The sequence below is a fragment of the Passer domesticus genome, chromosome 3 (genome assembly GCF_036417665.1).
Source record: "Passer domesticus isolate bPasDom1 chromosome 3, bPasDom1.hap1, whole genome shotgun sequence".
NCBI classification, from domain to species: Eukaryota; Metazoa; Chordata; class Aves; order Passeriformes; family Passeridae; genus Passer; species Passer domesticus.
This window is the reverse complement of record NC_087476.1, coordinates 1,310,179-1,335,372: the sequence shown is the minus strand read 5'-3', so window position 1 is coordinate 1,335,372 and position 25,194 is coordinate 1,310,179. Positions and strand designations below refer to the sequence as shown.

The following is a 25,194-nucleotide window of genomic DNA, read 5'->3' as shown; positions in this document are numbered from 1 at the left end:
ACGCTGCACTGGAGGCTCACTGCGCATGCTTAGAGCGGCCATGACAGTGTACGGAAAATAAAACTGCGTAGCGAGGGCGGCCATGATAGCGTACGGAAAATGGAACCGCGCGTGCGCGGAGCGGCCATGACAGCGTACGGAGAAAAAAACGGCGGTGTATGAGGGCGGCCATGATAGCGTACGGCAAATCTGACCGCGCATGCGCATACCGGCAGGAAAGGTGTACGTAAAAGACCTGCGCATGCGCAGTATGTGGTGTTCTGTTTTTTTCCTTTTTTTTTCCGCTTTGGTTTTCCCCTTCTTTCCTTCACTGCCTCCCCTTTTTCCCTTTCCTTTTCCTCTCCCCCTTTCCTGTCTTTTCCACCTTCCCTTTTTTCCTTTTCCGTTTTTCTTTCCCCTCTCTTTTTTCGCTCCTTCCCTATTCCCCTTTTTTTCTTTAATCTCTTTCCCTTTTTCCTTTCCCTTTTTTCACCCCTTTCCTTTCCTCTTCTCCTGCCTTTTTTCCCCTCTTCCCCAATTTTTTCCTCTTTTTATCCCCGAAACTGCGGGATTCAACAACTGGAACCGAATGAACATCGCAGGCCAGGGATCGCTCACCGGCAGGAGCCAAACCCGCCCAGCGGGGCCCTTTCAGAGCAATAAAGGAGAATTTATTTGGGTTTTTGGCTGATAAAACGTGAAATATCCACTCAGGAGCCTCCTTTTCCCCTTTTCCCCGTTTTCATTCCCCTTTTCCAGGCTGGCCACTGGGGCTTGGAGCACCCTGCAGCAGTGAAAAGCATTCCCGCCCACAGCAGCTCCCCGGCGCGCTAATTAACACAAAAATCCTTAATTAGCGCCTCGTTACCCTCCCATTAAGCCCCGGCCCCGCCCCTTTCCTTCCCTGCCCTCAGGATCTCCCGCGCCCCGCACGCGAGGCAGCGACTACAACTCCCATCAGCCCCCGCGCGCCGCAGAGCGCGGATGCGCCGCTGTGCTCTCGCACGGCACGCTGGGAGTTGTAGTCTAGCGGCTGGCCCGCGCGGCCAGCCGCGCTCTCCGATTGGCTGCAAAGCAGCGGGGGCGGGTACAACCCGGAGCCGCGCGCTGTTTAACCAATGGCGAGGGAGCAGTGCTGATTGACGCGGCGCCCAGCCAATGGGAGCGCAGGGCGGGCGGTTCGAAGGCGCGCGGCTGAAGGCGGGAAGCAGCCATGGCGGAGGCGGCGCTGAGGTGAGGAAGGGGCTCCGGGCGGGCTCTGAGGGGGCTCTGAAGGGGCTCTGGGGGAGCTCTGAGGGACCTCCAAGGGGTCTCTGAGGGAGCTCTGAGCAGGCTGCGAAGGAGCTCTGAGGGGCTGCGAGGGAGCCGTGAGGAGGCTCTGAGGGAGCCCTGAGGGAGCTCTGATGGGGACTCTGAGGGAACTCCGAGAGGGCTTTGCGGGAGCTCTGAGGGGCGCTCTCAGGGACCTCCGAGCTCTGGTGGGGGCTTTGAGGAGGATCCGAGGGAGCTCCAAGGGGCTCTGATGGAGCTCTGAGGGAGCACTCAGAGGCTTCCAATGGAGACCTGCGGGGGCTCTGAGGGGGCTCAGAGAGAGCTCTGACGAGCTCCGCGGGGCTCTGAGGGAGCTCTGAGGGGATCAGAGTGGGCTCTGAGGGAGCTCCGAGGAAGCTCTAAGGAGCTGTGAGGGGGCTCCGAGGGGCTCTGAGGGAGCACTCAGGCTTCTCATGGAGACCTGCGGGGGCTCTGAAGGAGCTCCGAGGAAGCTCTGAAAGGACTCTGAGGGAGCTCCGAGGGGGCTTTACGGGAACTGAGGGAGCTCCAAGGGGCTCTGAGTGGGCTCCGAGGGGGCTTTGCCGTAACTCTGAGGAGGATCAGAGAGAGCTCCGAGGAGTTCTGAGGCACCTTAGACTTTAGAGCGAGCTCCGAGGAGCTCTGAGGGAGCTCTGAGGGGATCAGAGTGGGCTGTGAGAGAGCTCCGAGGAGACTGTGAGGGAGCTCCGAGGGGGCTTTACGGGAACTGAGTGGGCTCCAAGGGGCTCTGATGGAGCACTGAGGAGCTCTGAGGGAGCTCCAGGGGAACTCTGAGGTGATCTGAGGGGGCTCTGAGGAGGACCAGAGGGGCTCTGAGGGAGCACTCAGAGGCTTCCAGTGGAGACCTGCGGGGCTCTGAGGGAGCTCCGAGAGGGGCTCTGAGGGAGCTCCGAGGGGGTTTTTGCTGGAACTCTGAGGAGGATCAGAGACAGCTCCGAGGAGCTCTGAGGGACCTTAGAGCGAGACCTGCGGGGGTTCTGAAGGAGCTCCGGGGGAGCTCTGAGGAGGATCAGAGTGGGCTCTGAGAGAGCTCTGAGGGAGCTCCAGGGGAACTCTGAGGGAGCTCTGAGGAGGACCAGAAGGGCTCTGAGGGAGCACTCAGAGGCTTCCAGTGGAGACCTGCGGGGGTGTCTCTGAGCGAGCTCCGAGGGGCTCTGAGGGAGGTGTGGGAGAGTTCCAAGGAAGCTCTGAGGGGATCAGAGTGGGCTCTGAGAGAGCTCCGAGGAGACTCTGAGGGAGCTCCGAGGGGCTTCACGGGAACTGAGGGAGCTCCGAGGGGCGCTGAGGGAGCACTCGGAGGCTTCTAATGGAGACCTGCGGGGACTCTGAGGGAGCTCCGAGGAGACTGAGGGAGTTCCGAAGGGCTTCACGGGATCTGAGGGAGCTCCGAGGGGGTCTGATGGAGCACTGAGGAGCTCTGAGGGAGCTCCAGGGGAACTCTGAGGGGATCTGAGTGGGCTCTGAGGGGGCTTTGCAGGAACTCTGAGGGGATCTGAGCGGGCTCTGAGGACAGTCAGAGAGAGCTCTGAGGGAGCACTCAGAGGCTTCCAGTGGAGACCTGCGGGGGCTCTGAGGGGATCTGAGTGGGCTTCGAGGGGCTCCGAGGGAGCTTTGTGGGAGCTCCAAAGGGGTCTGAGGGAGCTCTGAGGAGGGTCAGAGGAACTCTGAGGGAGCTCCAGGGGAGCTCTGAGGGGATCAGAGTGGGCTCCAAGAGCCTCTGAGGGAGCTCCGAGGGGGCTTTGTGGCAACTCTGAGGGGGCTCTGAGGAGGATCAGAGGGGGCTCAGAGAGAACTCCAAGGGGCTCTGAGGTGGCTCTGATGGAGCTCTGAGGGAGCACTCACAGGTTTCTAATGGAGATCCGCGGGGGCTCTGAGGGGGCTTTGTGGGAGGTCTGGGAGAGCTCCGAGGGGCTCTGAGGGACCTCTGAGGAAACTCTAAGGAGCTCTGAGGGGCTCTGAGGGGGCTCTGAGGGAGCTCCGAGGGGCTCTGAGGGGGCTCTGAGGGAGCTCCGAGGGGCTCTGAGGGGGCTCTGAGGGAGCTCCGAGGGGCTCTGAGGGAGCTCTGAGGGGCTCTGAGGGAGCTCTGAGGGAGCTCCAAGGGACGCTGAGGGAGCTCTGAGGGAGCTCCAAGGGACGCTGAGGGAGGTCTGGGAGAGCTCTGAGGGGATCAGAGTGGGCTCCAAGGAGCTCTGAGGGAGCTCCGAGGGGCTTTGCAGGACCTGAGGGGGCTCAGAAGGAGCTCTGAGGGGCTCTGAGGGGGCTCCGAGGTCTCCAGGGCAGCATTTGGGGCTCTGCTGAGCTCCGAGGGAACCCCATGGAGCTCCGGGCCGGGCTGTGGGCTCTGGTGGAGCTCCGGGAGGGCTCTCAGGAGCTCCGAGGGAGCCCCATGGAGCTCCGGGCTGGGATTTGGGGCTCTTTGGGGAGCTGGAAACGCCCAGCTGGGGATTTGGGGTTTGGGAGGTTTGGTTGTGTTGGGGTTTGGGGGTTTTTGGGGTTTGGGGTTTTCCCTGCCAAGCTCTGACCTCGTGGATCTGCAGCAGCTCCGGAACGCCCCGGAAACGGAGCCGGGAGCCTGACAGGTGAGAGCCCAAAACCCCAAAAATCCACCCAGAATCCCCAAAAACACAAATCCCCCAAATCCCAGAAAAACCCGAAATATCACCCCGAAATGTCACCCCAAAACTGCAAATATCCCCGCAAATAAACCCAAAATACCGCCCAAAAAAAACCCAAAGTCCAGGAATTCCCAAAACCACAAAAAACTCCCCATAAATCCCAAAAGACACAAAAAACTAAAAAAATCACCCACAATTCCCAAAAATCCCTACTATCTCAAAACCCCAAAATTCCCAAAGAATCCCCCAACCCCAAAAATGATCATAAAAGTCCAAAAATCCTAAAAATTACCCCAAAATTTCTCCAAACTCAAAAAGTCCCACTGAAATCCCCAAAATATCTCAAAACCCCAAAAATTCCAAAGAATTAAAAAAAAACCCCACACGCACAAAAGCCCCCAAAATTCTCCAAAATCCCCAAAATGCTCCAAAATCCCAAAATTTGTCGAATCTCAAAAATCCCCAAAGTCTTAAAAATCCCCGCAAAAAACCCCCAAGGATTCCCAAATTCCCAAAAACCTGAAAAATCACCCAAATTGCCCCAAAATCCTAAAAAATCCCCAAGAATCCCAAAAACCCCAAATGCCAAAAATGCCCCAAAACCCCAAAAATCCCCCAAAGTCCCAAAATGTCTAAAAACCCTGAAATACAAAAATCACCAAAAAATCCCCAAAACCCTGAAAATTCCCAAATCCCAAATTCTCCAAAAATCTCCCAAAATCCCCAAAACCAAGGAAATTCCTAAATCCCAAAAATTGCAAAAAAATCCCCCAAAACACCAAAAACTCCCAAAATTCTCCAAAATCCCAAAAATCCCTAAACCCCCCAAATCCCAAAGTTCCAAAATTTGCAAAAAATCCCCAAAAACTCCCAAAATTTCCCAAATCCCCAAAATCCCCAAACTTCCCAAATCCTAAAAATCCCCAAGCCCTGAAAATTCCCAAATCCCAAAAATCCCAAATTCCACAAAATCCCAAAAATTGCAAAAAAAACCTCCCAAAATCTCCAAATCCCCAAATGCCCAAAAATGCCCAAAATATCCAAAAACTCCAAAATGCCAAAATCCCGAAACCCTGAAAATTCCTAAATCCCAAAATTCCCCAAAATCCCAAAACTCCACAAATTCCCAAGACCCCAAAATTCCCCAAAAATCCCCCAAAAAACCTCCCAAAAATCCCCAAAACCCCAATTCCCCAAAATTCCCCAAAACCCCCAAGTTCCTGAAATATCCAAAAATCCCCCAAAAAATCCCAAAACCCCTGAAAATTCCCAAATCCCAACATTCCCCCAAAAATCTCCCGAAATTTGCAAAAAACCCCCCAAGAAATCTCCCAAAACCCCCAAAAATATTGAAAAACCCCAAAATACAAAAATCCCAAAACCCCCAAAATTCCAAAGGTCAAAACCCCCAGAAATTCCCAAAATCTCAAAAAATTGCCAAAAATCCCCTCAAAAAATCCTCGAAAACCTCCCAAAATTCCCCAAAATTCCCAAAAATCCCCAAATATCCAAAAACCCCAAAATACAAAAATCCCCAAACCCCTAAAAATCCCCCAAAATCCCAAATTCCCGAATTCCATTCCCATTTTTTTTGCAGCCCCCGTTGGGAATTCCGGACCCCGCAGCGCAAACGGCCCCGAGGAGCTCCCGGATCTACATCCCAAAATTCCCCAAATTCCCCAAATTCCCGGAATTCCCCCAGCCCCGAGCTGGAAACCCGGGAGAAAACGGCGCCGGCCCGCAGGCTGCAGATCCTGGAGGGAAATTTGGGAATTCCAGCAGAAAATCTGGGAATTTCGGCAGGAAATTCAGGAATTCCGGCGGGAAATTCAGGAATTCTGGCGGGAAATCCGGGAATTTCTGGGAATTCCTGCTTTTCCGTGGGGGTGTTCTACGGGCACAGGAATTACCTGGATCCCCTGCAGAGGAAACGGCTGCGGGAGCTGCTGGGGGAGGGGCACAATTCCGGGAATTCCGGGAATTCTGGGAAATTTGGGAATTCTGGGTCTGGGAAATCTGGGAATTTTAGGCCAAAGCGCAGCAGCTCCAAAGGCAATGGCAAGGGGAGAAGCAGCGGGAATGCTGGGAAATCCCGGAATTCCAGGAGTGGGAATTCCCAGATTTCCAAAGCCGGGAATTCCCAGAATTCCAAAGTCAGCAATTCCCAGATTTCCAAGCTGGGGAACTCCCAGAATTCCAGGATTGGGAATTCCCACCATTCCAAGACTGGTGTGAATTCCTGGAATGCCGAGCTCAGGAATTCCCGGATTTCCAGCCTTGGGAATTCCCAAATTTCTGGGCCCGGCAATTCCCTGCATTCCAAGCTCGGGAACTCCCAGATTTCCAATGTCAAGAATTCCCAGATTTCTGAGGCTGAAAACTCCAGAATTTCCAGAACTGGGAATTCCCAGAATCCTGAGGCTGACAATTCCCGGATTTCCGGGCTTGGCAATTCCCAGAATTCCGGGATTGCTCAGAATTCCCAGATTCCCAAGGCTGACAATTCCCGCATTTCTTTCACTGGCAATTCCCCCATTCCCGAGGCTGAGAATTCCCGGATTCCCGAGGCCGAGAACTCCGGGATTTCCGCCGTTGGCAATTCCGGGATTCCTGGTGCTGACAATTCCCGGATTTCCGGGCGGGGCCATTCCCAGCTCCCCGGGCAATCCGGGAATTCCGGCCCCCCCCGGGTGCTGCTGGCGGGGGCGCGGCCGCGGCTGCGGCTCCCGCGGGGCTGCGCCTTCTTCCAGAGCCCGGGGACAGCCCGGAAACCCCGGAAACACCGGGAACACCAAACAGCCCAAAAACCACAAACACCCCGGGAACCCCAAACACCCCAAACACCCCAGGGACCCCAGGAACCCCAAAAACCCCAAAAACCTCAAAAACCCCAAACACCCCAAACACCCCAAAAACACCAAACACCCCGGGAACCCCAAACACCCCAAAAAACCCAAAAACCCCAAACACCCCAGGAACCCCAAAAACTCCAGGAACCTCAAAAACCCCAGGAACCCCAAACACCCCGGGAACCCCAAAAACCCCAAAAATCCCAGGAACCCCAAAAATCCCAGAAACCTCAGGAACCCCAAAAACACCAGGAACCCCAGAAACCCCAGGAACCACAAAAACCCCAAACACCCCAGGAACCCCAAACACCCCAAAAACCCCAGGAACCCCAAAAATCCCAGAAACCCCAGGAACCACAAAAACCCCAAACACCCCAGGAACCCCAAACACCCCAAAAACCCCAGGAACCCCAAACACCCCAAACACCCCAGGAACCCCAAAAACCCCAAAAACCTCAAAAACATCAAACACCCCAAAAACCCCAGGAACCCCAGAAACCCCAAACACCCCAAAAACCCCAAAAACATCAAAAACCCCAGGAACCCCAAACACCCCAGGAACCCCAAACACCCCAAACAACCCAAAAACCCCAAACACCCCAGGAACCCCGGGAACCCCAGGAACCCCAAAAACTCCAAACACCCCAAAAACTCCAGGAACCCCAAACACCCCAGGAACCCCAAACACCCCAAACACCCCAAAAGCTGCCCGGGGCCGCGGCGCCGGGAGCGCCGGGCAAGGAAAACCGGGAATGCGCCGCGGGAAAGGAGAGGGAGAATGCCGGGAACAGCGGCCGGGAACGGCGCCCGAGTGAGGTGAGAGGGGGGATTTGGGGATTTTTGGGGTTTTCTTGGGAATTTCTGCGATTTTTCGGGGAATTTCGGGAGGTTTGCTGGGAATTTTGGGGGATTTCTTAAGAATTGCTGGGGATTTTACTGGGAATTCGATGGAATTTTAGGGAATTTTCTGGGAATTTTGGGGGATTTCTTAAGAATTTCTGGGGATTTCGTTGGGAATTTCTGGGAATTTTGGATGATTCCTGAGGATTTTCTTGGGAATTTTAGGAGATTTTTTGGGAATTCCATGGAATTTTAGGGAATTTCTTAAGAATTTCAGGGATTTTTTGGGAATTTTGGGAGATTTGCTGGGAATTTTGGGGAATTTCTTAAAAATTGCTGGGAATTTTTGGGGATTTTATTGGGAATTCGATGGAATTTTAGGGAATTTTCGGGGAATTTCTTAGGATTTCATTGGGAATTTCTGGGAATTTTGGATGATTCCTGAAGATTTTCTTCGGAATTTTAGGAGGTTTTCTTAAGAATTTCAGGGGATTTTCTTGGGAATTCCATGCAATTTTGGGAGATTTTCTGGGAATTTTGGGGAATTTTGAGGAATTTCAGAGGATTTTGAATGATTCCTGGGGGTTTTCTTGGGAATTTTGGGGAATTTCTTGGGAATTCCATGAAATTTTGGGGAATTTTCTGGGAATTTTGGGGAATTTCTTAAGAGATTCTGGGAATTTTGGGTGATTCTTGGGGATTTTCTTGGGAATTTCAGGGGATTTCCTTGGGAATTCCTGGGAATTTTGGATGATTCCTGAGGATTTTCTTGGGAATTTTAGGAGATTTTTTGGGAATTCCATGGAATTTTGGGGAATTTCTTAAGAATTTCAGGGGATTTTCTTGGGAATTTCATGAAATTTTGGGGGATTTTTTTTTAATTTTGGGAAATTTTTAAAAAATTTCTGGGAATTTCTGGGCATTTTCTTGGAATTCCATGGAATTTTGGGAAATTTCTTCTGAATTCCTGAGGATTTTCTTGGGAATTTCTGGGATTCTCTGGGAATTTTGGGGAATTTTTTAAGAATTTCAGGGGATTTTCTGGGAGTTTCAGAGGGTTTTCTTGGGAATTCCATAAAATTTTGGTGGATTTTTTGGGAATTTTGGAGGATTCCTGAGGATTTTCTTGGGAATTTCAGGGATTTTTTGGAAATTTCAGGGAATTTTATTGGGAATTTGGAGGAATATCTGGGGACTTTCTTGGGAATTCCATGAAATTTTGGGTGATTTTCTGGAAATTTTGGGAATTTCAGAGGATTTTTTTGGGAATTTCAGGGGATTTTGGATGATTTCTGGGGATTTTCTTGGGAATTCCATGGAATTTTCTGGGAATTTTGGGGAATTTCTTAAAAATGGCTGGGGATTTCAGGGGATTTTATTGGGAATTCCTGGAAATTTTGAGTGATTCTTGGGGATTTTCTTGGGAATTTCTGGGGATTTCAGGGATTTTTTTGGAATTTTGGGAGATTTCTTGGGGAGTTGTTTGGGAATTCCATGAAATTTTGGGTGATTTTCTGGGAATCTTGGGAAATTTCTGCAGAATTTCAGAGGATTTCTGGGAATTTTATTGGGAATTTTGGGGAATTTCTGGGGATTTTCTTGGGAATTTTAGGGAATTTCCTAAGAATTACTGGGAATTTCTGGAGATTTTATTGGGAATTCCTGGGAGTTTTGGGGATTTTCTTAAGAATTTCAGGGATTTTGGGGAATTTCAGGGAATTTTATTGGGGATTTTGGGGAATTTTGGATGATTCCAGGAGATTTTCTTAGGAATTTTTGGGAATTTCAGGGGATTTTCTTGGGAGTTCCAGGAAATTTCAGAGAATTTCTTTGGGAATTTCAGGGAATTCCTGGGAATTTCCTTGGGAATTTTTGGGAATCTTCCCCTTCTCCATCCCCAAATCCCACAAAAACCTCTCGGGATGGATCCAGAATTCCAGGAGGAATCCGTGGATTTCCCAAATTCCCCAAACAACCCAAGAATTCCTGGGACATTCCCGGGCTGGAGCAGCCCCGGAATCCCTGGAAAATTCCCAGAAATTCCCAGAAATTCCCATTTGCTGCCCTTCCCTTTCCCAGGAAGGTTCTGGAAGGTGCCCGGAATCCCAGGACGCCCCGGCCCAGCAGGAAGGGGGTGAGTGGGGAAATCTGGGAATTCTGCCTGGAAATCTGGGAATTCTGCCCTGGATTTTGTGGGAATTCTCCACTGGATTTCTTGGGAATTTTCCCCTGGGTTTTGTGGGAATTTTTCCCTGGATTTTCCTGGGAATTCTCTCCTGGTTTTTCTAGGAATTCTCTCCTCGATTTTGTGGGAATTCTCCCTTGGAATTTGTGGGAATTCTCCCCTGGGTTTCCTGGGAATTTTTCCCTGAATTTGTGGGAATATTTACCTGGATTTTTCTGGGAATTTCCCCCTGGATTTTGTGGAGATTCTCCCCTGGTTTTTCTGGGAATTCTCCCCTGGATTTTTTGGGAATTCTGTCCTGAATTTTTAGGAATTCTTCCCTGGATTTTTGGGGAATTCTGCCCTGGATTTCTGGGAATTCCCCCCTGGATTTTCTGGGAATTCCCCTTTGGAATTCCTGGGAATTCTCTCCTGGTTTTTCTAGGAATTCTCCCTTGGAATTTGTGGGAATTCTCCCCTGGGTTTTGTGGGAATTTTTCCCTGGATTCCTGGGAATTCTCTGATGAATTTTGTGGGAATTTTTCCCTGGATTTCTGGGAATTCCCCTTTGGAATTCCTGGGAATTCTGCCCTGGATTTTGTGAGAATTCTCCACTGGATTTCTTGGGAATTTCCCCCTGGATTTTGTGGGAATTCTGCCCTGGATTTTTGGGAATTTTCCCCTGGATTTTTGGGAATTTTCCCCTGGATTTTTGGGAATTTTCCCCTGGATTTTCTGGGAATTCTCTCCTGAATTTTTGGGAATTCTCCCCTGAATTTTTCTGGGAATTCTTCCCTGGATTTTTGGGGAATTCTGCCCCCATTCCCAGGATTCCCTCTGCCCTTCCCGAGCTCCCAGTTCCAGGAATTTTGGGATTTCCCCTTCCCTTCCAGGCTCGCCGTGCCCGGCCGGGCTCTTCCCGATTTTCCTGCCCAGCAGGAGGAGGTGAGACCCCATCCCCACTTTTCCCAACTTTTTCCCACTTTTCCCAACTTTTTCCCACTTTTTTCCCAGCTTTTTCCCATTTTTCCCATTTTCCCCCCATCTTTTCCCAATTTTCCCCTTTTTTTTCCCAATTTCCCCCCTTTTTTTCCATTTCCCCCATTTTTTCTCAATTTTTCCCTTTTCCCATTTTTCTTTTCCCTCTTTTCCCTCCATTTTTCCCCTTTTCCCCATTTTCCCCCATTTTTTTCCATTTCCTCCCATTTCTTTTCCCCCTTTTTCCCTCATTTTCCCCTTTTTTCTCCTTTTTTCCCCATTTCCCCCCTTTTCCCCATTTTTCTCTTTTCCCTTTTTTTCCCACTTTCCCCCATTTCTTTTCCCCTTTTCTCCCCTTTTTCCCATTTTCTCTCTTTCCCCTTTTTTCCCTATTTCCCCCCCATTTTTTTCCCATTTTTCCCTCATTTTTCCCATTTTTTCCCATTTTCCCTATTTTTCTCCCATTTTCCCACTTTACTTTTCCCATTTTCCCTTATTTTTTCCCATTTTCCCTCATTTTCCCGCATTTTCTCTCATTTTTCCCCATTTTTTTCCCATTTCTCCCATTCACTTTTCCCATCTTTTCCCATTTTTCCCCATTTTTTCCCATTCCCCCCTGTTTTTCCCCCATTTTCTCACCTTTTTCCCACTTTTCCATTTACTTTTCCCCCCTTTCCCCCCATTTCTTTTCCCCTTTTTTCCCTGGTTTTGTCTTTTCCCCTTCCCCCCCCATTTTTCCCTTTTTCCCTATTTCTTTTTTCCCATTTTTCCCATTAATTTCCCCATTTTTCCCCCCTTTTTTCCCTTTTCTCCCCATTAATCCCCCCATTCATTAATTATTTCCCCCATTAATTAATTAATCTCCCCACTAATTAATCAATCAATCCCCAGGCCCCTGGCGGAGCTGCCGTGTCCCCTGGGCCCCTCTGGAAAAGCTCCCAGGAAATCCAAGGAATCCTCCTGGGATCAGCTGATCATCGTGAGCAATTCCGGGAATTCGGGAATTCCGGAACCTTCCCTGGGGCTGGGAATCCTGGGGATTCTGGGAATTCCGGAACATTCCGTGGGGCTGGGAATCCTGGGAACCCTGGGAATTCCGGAACGTTCCCTGGGATTGGGAATTCGGGAATTCCGGAACCTTCCGTGGGGCTGGGAATCCTGGGGATTCCGGAACATTCCCTGGGATTGGGAAACCCGGGAATTCTGGGAATTCTAGAGCATTCTGTGGGATTGGGAATTCGGGAATTCCAGAACATTCCGTGGGATTGGGAATTCGGGAATTCCGGAACCTTCCCGGGCATTGGGAACCCTGGGAATTCCAGAACATTCCATGGGTTGGGAATCCTGGGAACCCTGGGAATTCCAGAGCATTCCCTTGGAGGAGAAATCTGGGAATTCCAGAACATTCCATGCGTTAGCAATCCTGGGAATTCCAGAACATTCCCTGGGATTGGGAATATTGGGAATTCCAGAATAGTCCGTGGGATTGGGAATTCTGGAATTCCAGATCATTCCGTGGGCTGGAAATTTGGGAATTTCCTGGCAACCTTCCCTGGGATGGGAAATTCAGGAATTCCGGGGTTTGGGAATGTTGCCTTGGGTTGGGAAATCTGGGAATTCTGGAACCTTCCCTGGGATGGAAATCCGGGAATTCCCTTCTAGGATCCCAGGGAATGCTGGGAAAATCCCAGTGGGAGCTCTGGGAATTGGGAATTGTGGGAATTCTGGGAATGGGGAACTGGGAATTCCGGGATCTTTGGGAATCCTTGCGGAGCTTTGGGCTCATTCCCGGTTTTTGGGCTCCTCCCCGGGCTCTTCCCTTCCCCATTCCCGGAATTCCTTCCCAAATTCCCATTCCCAGAACTCCCAGAATTCCCAATTCCCAAAATTCCCCATTCCCTGTGTCCGTTCGCCGTTCCCAGAATTCCCGATTTTCCCCGTCATTCCCGGCGCTCATTCCCAGTTTTTCCCCCCGGCAGGGGCTCCTGCGGGATGCTCTTCCCTTCTCCCATTCCCAGAATTCCCAGCATTCCCCATTCCCAGATTTCCCTGTGCTCATTCCCTGTGTCCATTCCCGAGGTTCCCTGTGTTCATTCCGGGCATTCCCCACATTCCCAGAATTCCCGACATTCCCAGAATTCCCAGAATTCCCATTTTCCCCCAGGACGCGGGGCAGCGGCAGCTGGGCCCAGCATTCCCAGATCCTGCGGGATGCTCTTCCCTTTCCCATTCCCGGAATTCCCGGTGCCCATTCCCTCTGCTCATTCCCTGTGTCCATTCCTGGCATTCCCAGCATTCCCAAATTCCCGTTTTTCCCGTTTTTCCCTCTCCCAGGACGCGGCGCAGTGCCCATCCTGCGGGATGCTCGTCCCTTTCCCATTCCCCATTCCCGGCATCCCCTGTGTCCATTCCCGGTTATCCCAGGCTTCCCACATTCCCAGAATTCCCAAATTCCCGTTTTTCCTGTTATTCCCAGTGCTCATTCCCGTTTTCCCCCAGGACGCGGGGCAGCGGCAGCTGTGCCTGCAACATTCCCAGATCCTGCGGGATGCTCTTCCCTTCCCCATTCCCACCATTCCCTGTGCTCATTCCCGAGGTTCCCCATGTTCATTCCCACATTCCCAGCATCCCCAGCATTCCCGGAATTCCCAAATTCCCATTTTCCCCCCTCCCCCAGGACGCGGGGCAGCGGCAGCTGGGCCCCCGGCATTCCCAGATCCTGCGGGATGCTCTTCCCTTCCCCATTCCCAGAATTCCCTGTGCTCATCCCCTGTGTCCATTCCCGGTTATCCCAGGCTTCCCACATTCCCAGAATTCCCAAATTCCCGTTTTTCCTGTTATTCCCAGTGCTCATTCCCAGTTTTCCCCCCTCTCCCAGGACGCGGGGCAGCGGCAGTGCGGATCCTGCGGGATGCTCTTCCCTTCTCCCATTCCCGGAATTCCCGGTGTCCATTCCCTGTGCCCATCCCTTGTGTCCATTCCCGGCATTCCCAGCATTCCCAAATTCCCGTTTTTCCCCCTCCCAGGACGCGGGGCAGCGGCAGCTGGGTCCCCGGCAGTGCGGATCCTGCGGGATGCTCTTCGCTCCCGGCGTTCCCGAGGATCGGCTGCAGCACCTGCGGCACCACCGGCGCCTGCGGCACGCCCTGACACACACGGTCAGGGAGGGGGGGAACGGAACGGCGGGAATGCCGGGAATGCCGGGGGGGAATGGTGGGAATGGGAGCGGGAGTGGGAGTGGGAGTTCCTGGGGAATGATGGGAGTGGGAGCGGGAATTCCAGGAAATGGTGGGAGCGGGAATGGGAGCGGGAATTCCTGAGAAATGGAAATGGGAATTCCGGGGGAATGGTGGCAATGGGAGCGGGAATTCCAAGGGAATGGGAGCAGGAATTCCATGGGAGTGGGAACAGGAATCCCAGGGGAATGGGAGCGGGAATTCCGGGGGAATGGGAGCGGGAATTCCATGGGAGTGGGAACAGGAATCCCAGGGGAATGGGAGCGGGAATCCCAGGGGAATGGGAGCGGGAATTCCAGGGGAATGGGAGCGGGAATTCCAGGGGAATGGGAGCGGGAATCCCAGGGGAATGGGAGCAGGAATTCCAGGGGAATGGGAGCGGGAATTCCAGGGGAATGGGAGTGGGAATCCCGGGGGAATGGGAGCGAGAATGATGGCAATGGGAGCAGGAATTCCAGGAAATGGTGGGAGCGGGAATTCCTGAGAAATGGAAATGGGAATTCCGGGGGAATGGTGGCAATGGGAGCGGGAATTCCAGAGGAATGGGAGCAGGAATTCTGAGGGAATGGCAGCAGGAATTCTGGGGGAATGGTGGGAATGGGAGCGGGACTGGGAATTCCACGGGGGGAATGCTGGGAACGCTGGGAATTCCATGGGGGGATGGTGGGAGTGGGAATTCCAGGGGATGATGGGAATGGGAGCGGGAATGGGAACGGGAATGGGAGCAGGAATTCCATGGGAATGGGAATTCCTGAAAAATGGAAGTGGGAATTCCGGGGAAATGGTGGGAATGGGAGCGGGAATGGGAGGGGGAATTCCAGGGGAATGGGAGCAGGAATTCCAGAGGAATGGTGGGAATGAGAGCAGGAGTTCTATGGGAATGGGAGCGGGAATTCCATGGGAGTGGCAGCGGGAGCTCCAGGGGAATGATGGGAGTGGGAATTCCTGAGAAATAGAAGTGGGAATTCCGGGGGAATGGTGGGAATGGAGCAGGATGGAAGCAGGAATGCCGTGGGAATAGGAACAGAAATTCCAGGGGAATGGGAGCAGGAATTCCATGGGAGTGGGAGCAAGAATTCCCAGGGAATTCCATGGGAATGGGAGCGGGGATGATGGGAATGGGGGAATTCCAGGAATTCTGGGAATGAGGAAATAGGGAGTGTGGGAATGGGGGTGGGGAATGGGGATGGGAATGGGGATGGGAATGGGGGAATTGGGAAATGGGGGAATGGGAACAGGGAATGATGGGAATTCTGGGAATGGCAGGATTCTGGGAATGTTGGGAATGGGGGAATGGCAGGAATTTGGAAATGCCGGGAATGGGAATGGCAGGGGAATGATGGGAATGGGAATTCTGGAATGCTGAGAATGGGAATGTGGGGAATGATGGGAATGGCAGAATTCTGGGAATGGCAGGAATGTGGGACTGGGGGAATCTGGGAATGCTGGGAATGGCTGGATCAATTCCTGCCCGGGACTCATTTCTGGGATTCCCTCTTGGGATTCCCTCCTGGAATTCCTCCCTGGGATTCCCTCCTGGAATTCCAGCCCTGTCGGGGCTCTCTGGGAAGAGCTGGGATTGATCCCAGACCCCAAATCCGGAGCACTCCCCATTCCAGCAGCTCCTGGAATCCTGGGATCCCTCAATCCTGGAATCCCCCAGTCCCAGATCCCCCAATTCCAAAATCCTGGGATCCCCCACTCCTGGAATCCTTCCATTCCAGATCCCCCAATGCCATGATCCCAGAATTCGGGATCCCCAGATCCTCCAATCCCAAAATCCCATTATCCAGAATCCCGGGATCCCCCAATCCTGGAGCCCCAAATCCTGGAATCCCTCAATCCCAGATCCCCAAATCCCCAAGTCCCAGATCCTCACCCCAAAATCCTGGGATCCCCCAGTCCTGGAATCCTTCAATTCCAAATCCTCCAATCCCGTGATCCCAGAATCCAGAATCCTGTGATCCCACAATCCCGGGATCCCCCAATCCTGGATCCCCAAATCCTGGGATCCCCCCCTCCTGGAATCCCTCAATCCCAGATCCCCCAATCCCATGATCCCGGAATTCTGGGATCCTCAGATCCTCCAATCCCAGGATCCCAGAATCTCCCAGTCCAGGATCCCCCAATCCCAGAATCCCAGGGTCCCCCAATCCCGGATCCCCCAATCCCAAATCCCGGATCCCCCAATGCTGAGGATTCCCGGGATTCCCTCGGCAGGGCTGGAAGCAGGAGCGCGTGGTGGCGGAATTCTGGGATGGGAAAATCCTCCTGATCCTTCCCGAGGATCCCAAATACGCCCTCAGGAAGGTACCGGCGCTTCCCGGGATTTCCTTCGGGAACGGGAGCCAAAATCCCAAATCCCAGTGGGAGCTGATCCCCAAATCCCAAAGGGGTGTGATCCTGAAATCCCCAATCCCCATGGAATCTGATCCTGAAATCCTGAATCCCAGTGGAGCTGATCCCTGATTTCCCATCCAACCCCAATCCCTAAATCCCAATTCCCTGTGCAAGCCTTTTTGGGGAACAAATCCTGTTTTCCTGGGAATTCCCATCCTGTTTTTCCCAGGAATTCCCACCCTATTTTTCCAGGACTTCCCACCCCATTTCCCCAGGAATTCCCACCCCATTTCCCCAGGAATTACCCCGGGAATTTCCACCCCATTTCTCCAGGAATTCCCACCCAATTTCTTCCAGAATTCCCACCCCATTTCTCCCAGAATTCCCACCCCATTCCCCCAGGAATTCCCACCCCATTTCTCCCAGAATTCCCACCCCGTTCACAGAATTCCCACCCCGTTTCCCCAGGAATTTCCCCGGGTTTTCCCACCCCATTTCCCCAGGAATTCCCACCCCATTTCCCCAGGAATGTCCCTGTTTTTTCCCACCCCATTTCCCCAGGAATTTCCCCGGGTTTTCCCACCCCATTTCCCCAGGAATGTCCCTGTTTTTTCCCACCCCGTTTCCCCCGGAATTTCCCTGGGTTTCCCCCCCGTTTCCCCCGGAATTCCCCCCATCCCGGAATCCCCCCGGTGTCCCCCCCCAGGCCGAGGAGGTGCTGTCCGTGGTGGATTCCGAGCTGGGTTTCCCGCAGCATTCCCGGCTGTTCCCGCAGCATTCCCGGGTGTTCCTGTTCGTCAGCCCCGGCAAGTGCGTGCTGGGCTGCCTGGTGGCCCAGCCCATCACTCAGGTGCGCACCGCGCTCGTTAGCGGGCGGCTAATTAGGGAGGGGCTCGTTAGGGACTCGTTAGGGATCCGGGCACTCCCAGCCCCCATTCCCATCCTCATTCCCAGTCCCCATTCCCCCTTCCCAATCCCCATCCCCATTCCCACATTTCCATCCCCAGTTCCCATCCCCATTCTCATTCCCATCCCCATTCCCAGTCCCTACTCCCAGTTCCCATTCCCAATCCGTTTTCCATTCCCATCCCCATTCCCAGTTTCCCATGTCCATTCCCACTCCCCATCCCCATTCCCACTCCCCATTCCCATCCCCATTCCCAATCCCCATCCCCATTCCGATTCCCAATTCCCCATTCCCAGTTCCCCATTCCCATTCCCCGTCCCCAGTTTCCCATCCCCATCCCCATTCCCATCCCCATTGCCATTGCCATTCCCATTCCCAGACCCCGTTGCCCATTTCCCAATCCCAGTTCCCCATTCCCAGTTCCCCATCGCCAATCTCACTTTCCCCATCCCAAATCCCAGTTCCACATCCCCATTCCCAAATCCCCATTCCCTGTTCCCCATGCCCATTCCCAGTTCCCCATTCCCAGTTCCCCATTCCCATTCCCAGTTCCCCATCCCCATTGCCATTCCCCATTCCCAGTTCCCCATTCCCCATTCCCAGTCCTCATCCCCATTCCCTGTTCCCATTGCCATTGCCATTCCCAGTTCCCCATTCCCAGTTCCCCATTCCCATCCCCACTCCCACTCCCCATTCCCCATCCCCATTCCCAGTTTCCATGCCCATCCCCATCCCCATTCCCCATTCCCCATTCCCATTCCCCATTCCCAGTTCCCCATTCCCCATTCCCATCCCCATTCCCAGTTTCCATGCCCATCCCCATCCCCATTCCCAGTTCCCCATTCCCAGTTTCCATTCCCCATCCCCATCCCCATTCCCAATTCCCCATTCCCCATTCCCATTCCCAGTTCCCCATTCCCAGTTCCCCATTCCCATTCCCAGTTCCCCATTCCCCATTCCCAGTCCTCATCCCCATTCCCTGTTCCCATTGCCATTGCCATTCCCAGTTCCCCATTCCCAGTTCCCCATTCCCATCCCCACTCCCACTCCCCATTCCCCATCCCCATTCCCAGTTTCCATGCCCATCCCCATCCCCATTCCCCATTCCCCATTCCCATTCCCCATTCCCAGTTCCCCATTCCCCATTCCCATCCCCATTCCCAGTTTCCATGCCCATCCCCATCCCCATTCCCAGTTCCCCATTCCCAGTTTCCATTCCCCATCCCCATCCCCATTCCCAGTTCCCCATCCCCATCCCCATTCCCAGTTTCCATGCCCATCCCCATTCCCATGCCCATGTTTCCATTCCCCATCCCCATCCCCATTCCCAGTTCCCCATCCCCACTCCCACTCCCCATTCCCATTCCCATCCCCGTTTCCCATTCCCATTCCCATTCCCATGCCCATCCCCGCAGGCATTCCGGGTGCTGCCGGAGCCGGGCCTGGCGCCGTTACCGGAGCCCCGTGACCCCGGCGCTTCCCATGACCCCGGCGATTCCCAGCGCTCCGATGCTCCCGGCGGTTCCCGGCGCTCGGGCGCTGCCGGCGGGGATCCGGCGGATCCGGCGGTGCCGGCGCTGCGGGCGTGGCGCTGCTCGCTGCGGGCGGAGCCGGCGGCGTGCGGCATCAGCCGGCTCTGGGTGCTGGGCGCGCGCCGGCGCCGCGGCATCGCCCGCAGGATGATGGACGCCCTCAGGTGGGGGGGAGCTGGGGAACTGGGGGAACTGGGAATTTGGGATGGGGAATGGGGAACTGGGGAACTGGGATTGGGATGGGGAACAGATTGGGGAACAGGGGAAACTGGGGAAACTGGGGGAACTGGGAATTTGGGATGGGGAATGGGGAACTGGGGGAACGGGGGAACTGGGGAAACTGGGATTGGGATGGGGAACTGGGAATTGGGGATGGGGAAACTGGGAACTGGGGGAACTGGGAATTTGGGAATTTGGGATGGGGAACTGGGGGAATGGGGAAACTGGGATGGGGAACTGGGGAACTGGGATTGGGATGGGGAACAGATTGGGGAACAGGGGAAACTGGGGGAACTGGGAATTTGGGATGGGGAATGGGGAACTGGGGGAACTGGGATTGGGATGGGGAACAGATTGGGGAACAGGGGAAACTGGGGGAACTGGGAATTTGGGATGGGGAATGGGGAACTGGGGGAACGGGGGAACTGGGGAAACTGGGATTGGGATGGGGAACTGGGAATTGGGGATGGGGAAACTGGGAACTGGGGGAACTGGGAATTTGGGATGGGGAGTGGGGAACTGGGGGAATGGGGGAACTGGGGAAACTGGGATTGGGATGGGGAACTGGGAATTGGGGATGGGGAGACTGGGAACTGGGGAACTGGGGTGGGGAATTGGGAATTGGGGATGCGGGGCTGGGGATCGTGAGATTGGGATGGGGAACTGGGAATGGGATGGGGAAAGTGGGATGGGGAACTGGAAACTGGGGACTGGGAATTGGGAATGGGGAAACTCGGAACTGGGGGAACTGGGATGGGGAACTGGGAATGGGGAATGGGGATGGTGAGATTGGGATGGGGAACTGGGGAAACTGGGGATTGGATGGGGAAAGTGGAAACTGGGAATGGGGAAGGTGGGACTGGGGATGGGAAACAGATGTTTGGGATGGGGAACTGAGGATTGGGCAACTGGGGAAACTGGGGTGGGGAACTGGGATTTGGGATGGGGAGGTGGGATTTGGGATGGGGAAGTGGGGAAACTGGGAACGGGGAACTGGGAATTGGGGATGGGGAACTGGGAACTGGGAACTAGGATTGAGGAACTGGGGAAACTGGGATGGGGAATTGGGAACAGGGAACTGGGGGTAGTGAGATTGGAGATGAGGAACTGGGACTGGGGAACTGGGAATGGGATGGGGAACGGATTGGGGAACTGGGAATTGGGGGTGGGGAGCTGGGAATTGAGATGGGGAAGGTGGGATTGGGATGGGGAACTGGGATTTGGATGGGGAATGTGAAATCGGGGATGGTTTTTCCTGTCATTTTTCCTGGTGTTGATTTTTCCCGTTACTTTTCCCGCTGTTATTTCCCCGCTGCAGATGATTCCCCACTGTTTCTCCCGTTGTTTATTCCCCGTTGTTTCCCATTTCCTGTTGTTTTTCCTGGTGTTTATTCCCTGTTGTTTCCCATTTCCCCTTGTTTTTCCTGTTGTTGTTTCTCCCATTGTTTATTCCCCGTCGTTTCCCATTTCCGGGTGTTTTTCCCGATGTTTATTCCCTGTTGTTTCCCATTTCCCCTTGTTTTTCCTGTTGTTGTTTCTCCCGTTTTTTATTCCCCGTCGTTTCCCATTTCCGGGTGTTTTTCCCGGTGTTTATTCCCCGGTGCTGATGATTTTTCCTGTTATTTTTCCTAGAGTTTATTTTCCTGGTGTTGATTTTTCCTGTTACTTTTCCCATTACTTTTCCCGTTGTTTATTCCCGCTGCTGATGATTTTCCCATTGTTTTTCCCATTGTTTATTCCCCGGTGCTGATGATTTTTCCCGTTATTTTTCCTGGTGTTGATTTTTCCCGTTACTTTTCCCATTATTTTTCCCACTCTTCATTTTTCCCGCTGCTGATTTTTCCCATTGTTTTTCCCATTGTTTATTCCCTGGTGCTGATGACTTTTCCTGTTCCTTTTCCTGGTGTTGATTTTTCCTGGTGTTTCCCCCGTTGTTTCTTCCCGTTGTTTCCCATTTCCCGTTGTTTTTCCCGTTGTTTGTTCCCGCTGCTGACGATTTCCCCGTTGTTTTCCCCGTTGTTTTTCCCGGTGCCGGTGCCGGTTGCAGGCGCACGTTCGTGTTCGGGGCGGTGCTCAGCTCCCGGGATTTGGCCTTTTCCGACCCCACGGCCGACGGCCGAGGCTTCGCCGCGCGCTACTGCGGCCGCCACGACTTCCTGGTCTACAGCCCCCTGCAGGAGGGATCCGCCCCGCCGGGATCCGCACCGGGATCCGCACCGGGATCCTCACCGGGATCCGCTACACCAGGATCTGCACCGGGATCCGCACTGGGATCCGCACTGGGATCACCGGGATCAACACTGGGATCAACACCGGGATCTGCACCGGGAGCCACAGGACCGGGGTCAGCGCCGGGATCACCGGGATCTGCTACACCGGGATCAACACTGGGATCGGCACCGGGATCAGCACCAGGATCACCAGGATCCGCTACACCGGGATCCACGGCACTGGGATCTGCTCCAGGATCTGCACCAGGAGCTACAGGACTGGGATCAACATCGGGATCAGCACCGGGATTGGCATCTGGATCAGCAGCACCGGGATCCACACCGGGATCTGCACCGGGAGCTGCACCGGGAGCTGCACCGGGAGCCAAAGGACCAGGATCAACACTGGGATCAGCACCGGGATCCACACAGGGATCAACACTGGGATCGGCACCGGGATCAGCACTGGGATCAACTCCGGGATCACTGGGATTGGCATCAAGATCCACGGCACCGGGATCAACATCAGGAGCCACACCGGGATCCACAGCACCGGGATCAGCACCAGGATCAGCACCGGGATCAGCACCGGGATCAGCACTGGGATCAGCACCGGGATCAGCACCAGGATCAGCACCAGGATCAGCACCGGGATCGGCACCGGGATCCACGCTGGAATCTGCACCGGGCCCAGCGTGATCAGCACCGGGATCGGCGGGATTGGGATCGGGACCAGTGGGAGCAGCGGGATTGGGATCATTGGACTTGAAATCGGGATCATTGGGATCATCAGGGTCAGGATCACCGGGATCATTGGGGTCCTTGAGCCCAGCCTGAGTTCCCGAGGGGCTGGAAAAGCCGGGATTGATCCCAATCCAGGATGAGATCCCAAGGGAATTGGGAGCTCCCACGGGAACCCTTTCCTTCCCTTTGGGATCCCTCCCTTTCTTTGGGAATCTTTCCCTTCCCTCCCTTGGGAATCCCGCCCTGAATCCTTTCCGAATCCCTCATTCCCTTCGGGATCCTTCCCTTGGGATCCTTCATCCCTTCCCTTCCCTTGGGAATCTTTCCCTAAATCCCTTTCAGATCTTTCCAAAATCCTTCATTCCCTTGGGAATCCTTCCCCCGGGAATTGCTCATTCCCTTCCCTTGGGAATCCTTCCCTAAATCCCTTCCCTTCCAAACCCCTCATTCCCTTGGGATCCCTCATTCCCTTCCTTTCTTTGGGAATATTTTCCTTCCCTTCGTTTAGGAATCCTTCCCTTCCTGGGATCTTTCCCTTCCCTTCCTTGGGAATGCTGAGCTCCCTTGGGAATTCTTCATTCCTTCCCTTCCTTTGGGAATCTCTCATTTCCTTGGGAATCCTTCCTTTCCTGGGATTTTTCCCTTCCCCTCCTTGGGAATCCCTCCCTGAATCCCTTCCAAATCCTTCATTCCCTTGGAAATCCCTCCCTTTAGAAACTTCCTTCCCTCCCTTGGGAATCCATCCCTAAATTCCTTCCAAACCCCTCCTTCCCTTGGGAATCCCTCATTCCCATCCTTTCTTTGGGAATCTTTCCCTTAATCCCTTCCAAATCCTTCATTCCCTTGGGAATCCTTGCCTTCCTTGGGAATGCTGAGCTCCCTTGGGAATTCTTCCTTTCCTGGAATCCTTCCCTCCCTTGGGAATCCTTCCCTGAATCCCTTCCCTCCCAAACCCCACATTCCCTTGGGAATCCCTCATTCCCTTCCTTTCTTTGGGAATCTTTCTCTTCCCTCCCTTGGGAATCCCTCCCTGAATCCCTCCCGAATCCTTCATTCCCTTTGGAATCCTTCCCTCGGGAGTTCCTCATTCCCTTCCTTTCCTTGGGAATCCATCCCTAAATCCCTTCCCTTCCAAACCCCTCATTCCTTTGGGAATCCCTCATTCCCTTCCTTTCTTTGGGAATCTTTCTCTTCCCTCCCTTGGGAATCCCCGATTCCCTTGGGAATTCTCCTTCCCTTTGGGATCCCTCATTCCCTTGGGAACCCCCCATTCCCTTGGGAATTCTCCTTCCCTTGGGAATCTCCCCGGGATCCCCCCCTCCTCCCTGCCCAGCTGCTGAGTTCCACTGGAAATCCTGGAATTCTCCAGGATCCCCCCCAATTCCCGCCTTTTCCCGGCTGGTTTTTGGGGTTTAACTTCATTGGGCTCGGGCCTTCGTTAGCGGGAATCGGCTTTTCCCAAAAGTTCCCTTGGAATTGTGCCGGGAATTCTGCCCGAGGCTTTTCCCCCCGGAGCCTCCCAGGCGGGGAATTCCAGGTTTTTGTGGGAATATCCCAAGGTTTTCTGAAGTTACTCCACACATTTCTGACAATATCCCAAGGTTTTCTGAAGTTGTTCCGTAAATTTCTAACAATATTCCAAGATTTTGTGAGGTTATTCCGTAAATTTCTGTCAATATCCCAAGGTTTTCCTGTGATATTCCGTACATTTCTGTCAAGATTCCAAGGTTTTCTGAAGTTATTCCCTAAATTTCTGTCAATATTCCAGGGTTTTCTGATGCTGTTCCAAGGTTTTCTGGAAATATTCCAAGGTTTTCTGAAGATATTCCATAAATTTCTGAAAATACTCCGAGGTTTTCTGTCATTTCAAGGTTTTATGGAAATATTCCGTGATTTTATGAGGATAGTCCAGGTTTTTGGGGGATATTGCAAAGTTTTATGAGGATATTCCAGGTTTTTTGGGGACATTCCAAAGGTTTATGGGAATATTCCGGTTTTTTGGGGGATATTTCAAGGTTTTATGGAAATATTCAGTGATTTAATGAGGATATTCCAGGTTTTTTGGGGATATTTTAGGTTTTATGGGAATATTCCAGTTTTCTTGGGGATATTTTAGGTTTTATGGGAATATTCCAGGTTTTTTGGGGATATTCCAAGGTTTTATGGGAATATTTGGGGTTTTTGGGGATATTTCAAGGTTTTATGGAAATATTCAGTGATTTAATGAGGCTATTCCAGGTTTTTTGGGGATATTTTACGTTTTATGGGAATATTCCAGGTTTTTTGGGGATATTCCAAGGTTTTATCAGGATATTCCAGGTTTTTTGGGGATATTCCAATTTTTTGGGGAATTTTTCCCCCTCAGAGCACCCAAATCCCATCCAAGCTCCCGCCCCTCTGGAAAATCCAAATCCCAAGGAAAAATCAGCAACCCCAGAGAGAGGAACAAATTTTTATTTATTGGGAACATCCTTGAGAGAAAACTTGGGAAAATCCAATGGGAAAACTCAGGAAATTCCAGCCCAGAAAAGTGGGAAAATCCAACTAAAAACTGAAGGAAATTCCAACTAAAAAAGGAGGGAAAATCTGACCTAAAGGAGGGAAATTCCAGCCCAAAAAAAGAGGGAAAATGAGGGAAAAAAAACAGGGAAAATCCAAAGCTCAGAGGGAAAATCCAACCCTAAAAACTTGGGAAAATCCAACCCCAAAGGGAAGGAAAATCCCAACCCCAAAAAGAGGGAAAATCCAAACCCCAAAGAGAGGGAAAGGTTGGGAAATCCAGTGGGAAAACTCGGGAATTGCAACCCAAAAAAAGGGGAAAATCCGACTGAAAAAAGAGCAAAAATCTGACCCAAAAAGAGGGGAAACCCAGGAAAAAACTTGGGAGAACCCAAACCCCAAAGAGAGAGAAAACGAGGGAAATCCGGGCTAAAAAGTGGGAAAACCCAACTCAAAAATGAAGGAAATTCCAGCTAAAAAAGGAAGAAAAATCCAACCTAAAGGAGGGAAATTCCAGCCCAAAAAAAGAGGGAAAATGCAGGAAAAAAAAACCAGGGAAAATCCCAAGCTCAGAGGGAAAATCCAACCTCAAACTTGGGGGATTCCAACCTGGAAAAGTGGGAAAATCCAACTCAAAAAAAGAGGGGAAATCCAACTAAAAGGAAGGAAGAGTGAAGCCAAAAAGAGGGAAAATCCAATGGGAAAACTCAGGAAATTCCAGCCCAGAAAAGAGGGAAAATCCAAAGGAAAAAGGAGGGGAAATCCAAACCC

The 25,194-nt window shown here is 52.6% G+C and overlaps 1 protein-coding gene across 1 annotated transcript; it reads left to right on the top strand.

Annotated features, from left to right (window-relative positions):
- The first annotated feature begins 199 nt into the window (after positions 1–199).
- ESCO2 (establishment of sister chromatid cohesion N-acetyltransferase 2) lies at positions 200–23,770 on the top strand. Its single transcript, XM_064415876.1, has 12 exons — positions 200–248; positions 3,806–3,869; positions 5,503–6,703; positions 7,097–7,570; positions 9,674–9,728; positions 10,652–10,703; positions 11,628–11,715; positions 13,763–13,894; positions 16,193–16,282; positions 17,019–17,162; positions 18,635–18,915; positions 21,018–23,770. The coding sequence occupies exons 1-12, from the start codon at positions 200–202 to the stop codon at positions 21,877–21,879; spliced, it is 3,492 nt and encodes a 1,163-aa protein (XP_064271946.1). The 3' UTR covers positions 21,880–23,770.
- The last annotated feature ends 1,424 nt before the right edge of the window (positions 23,771–25,194 follow it).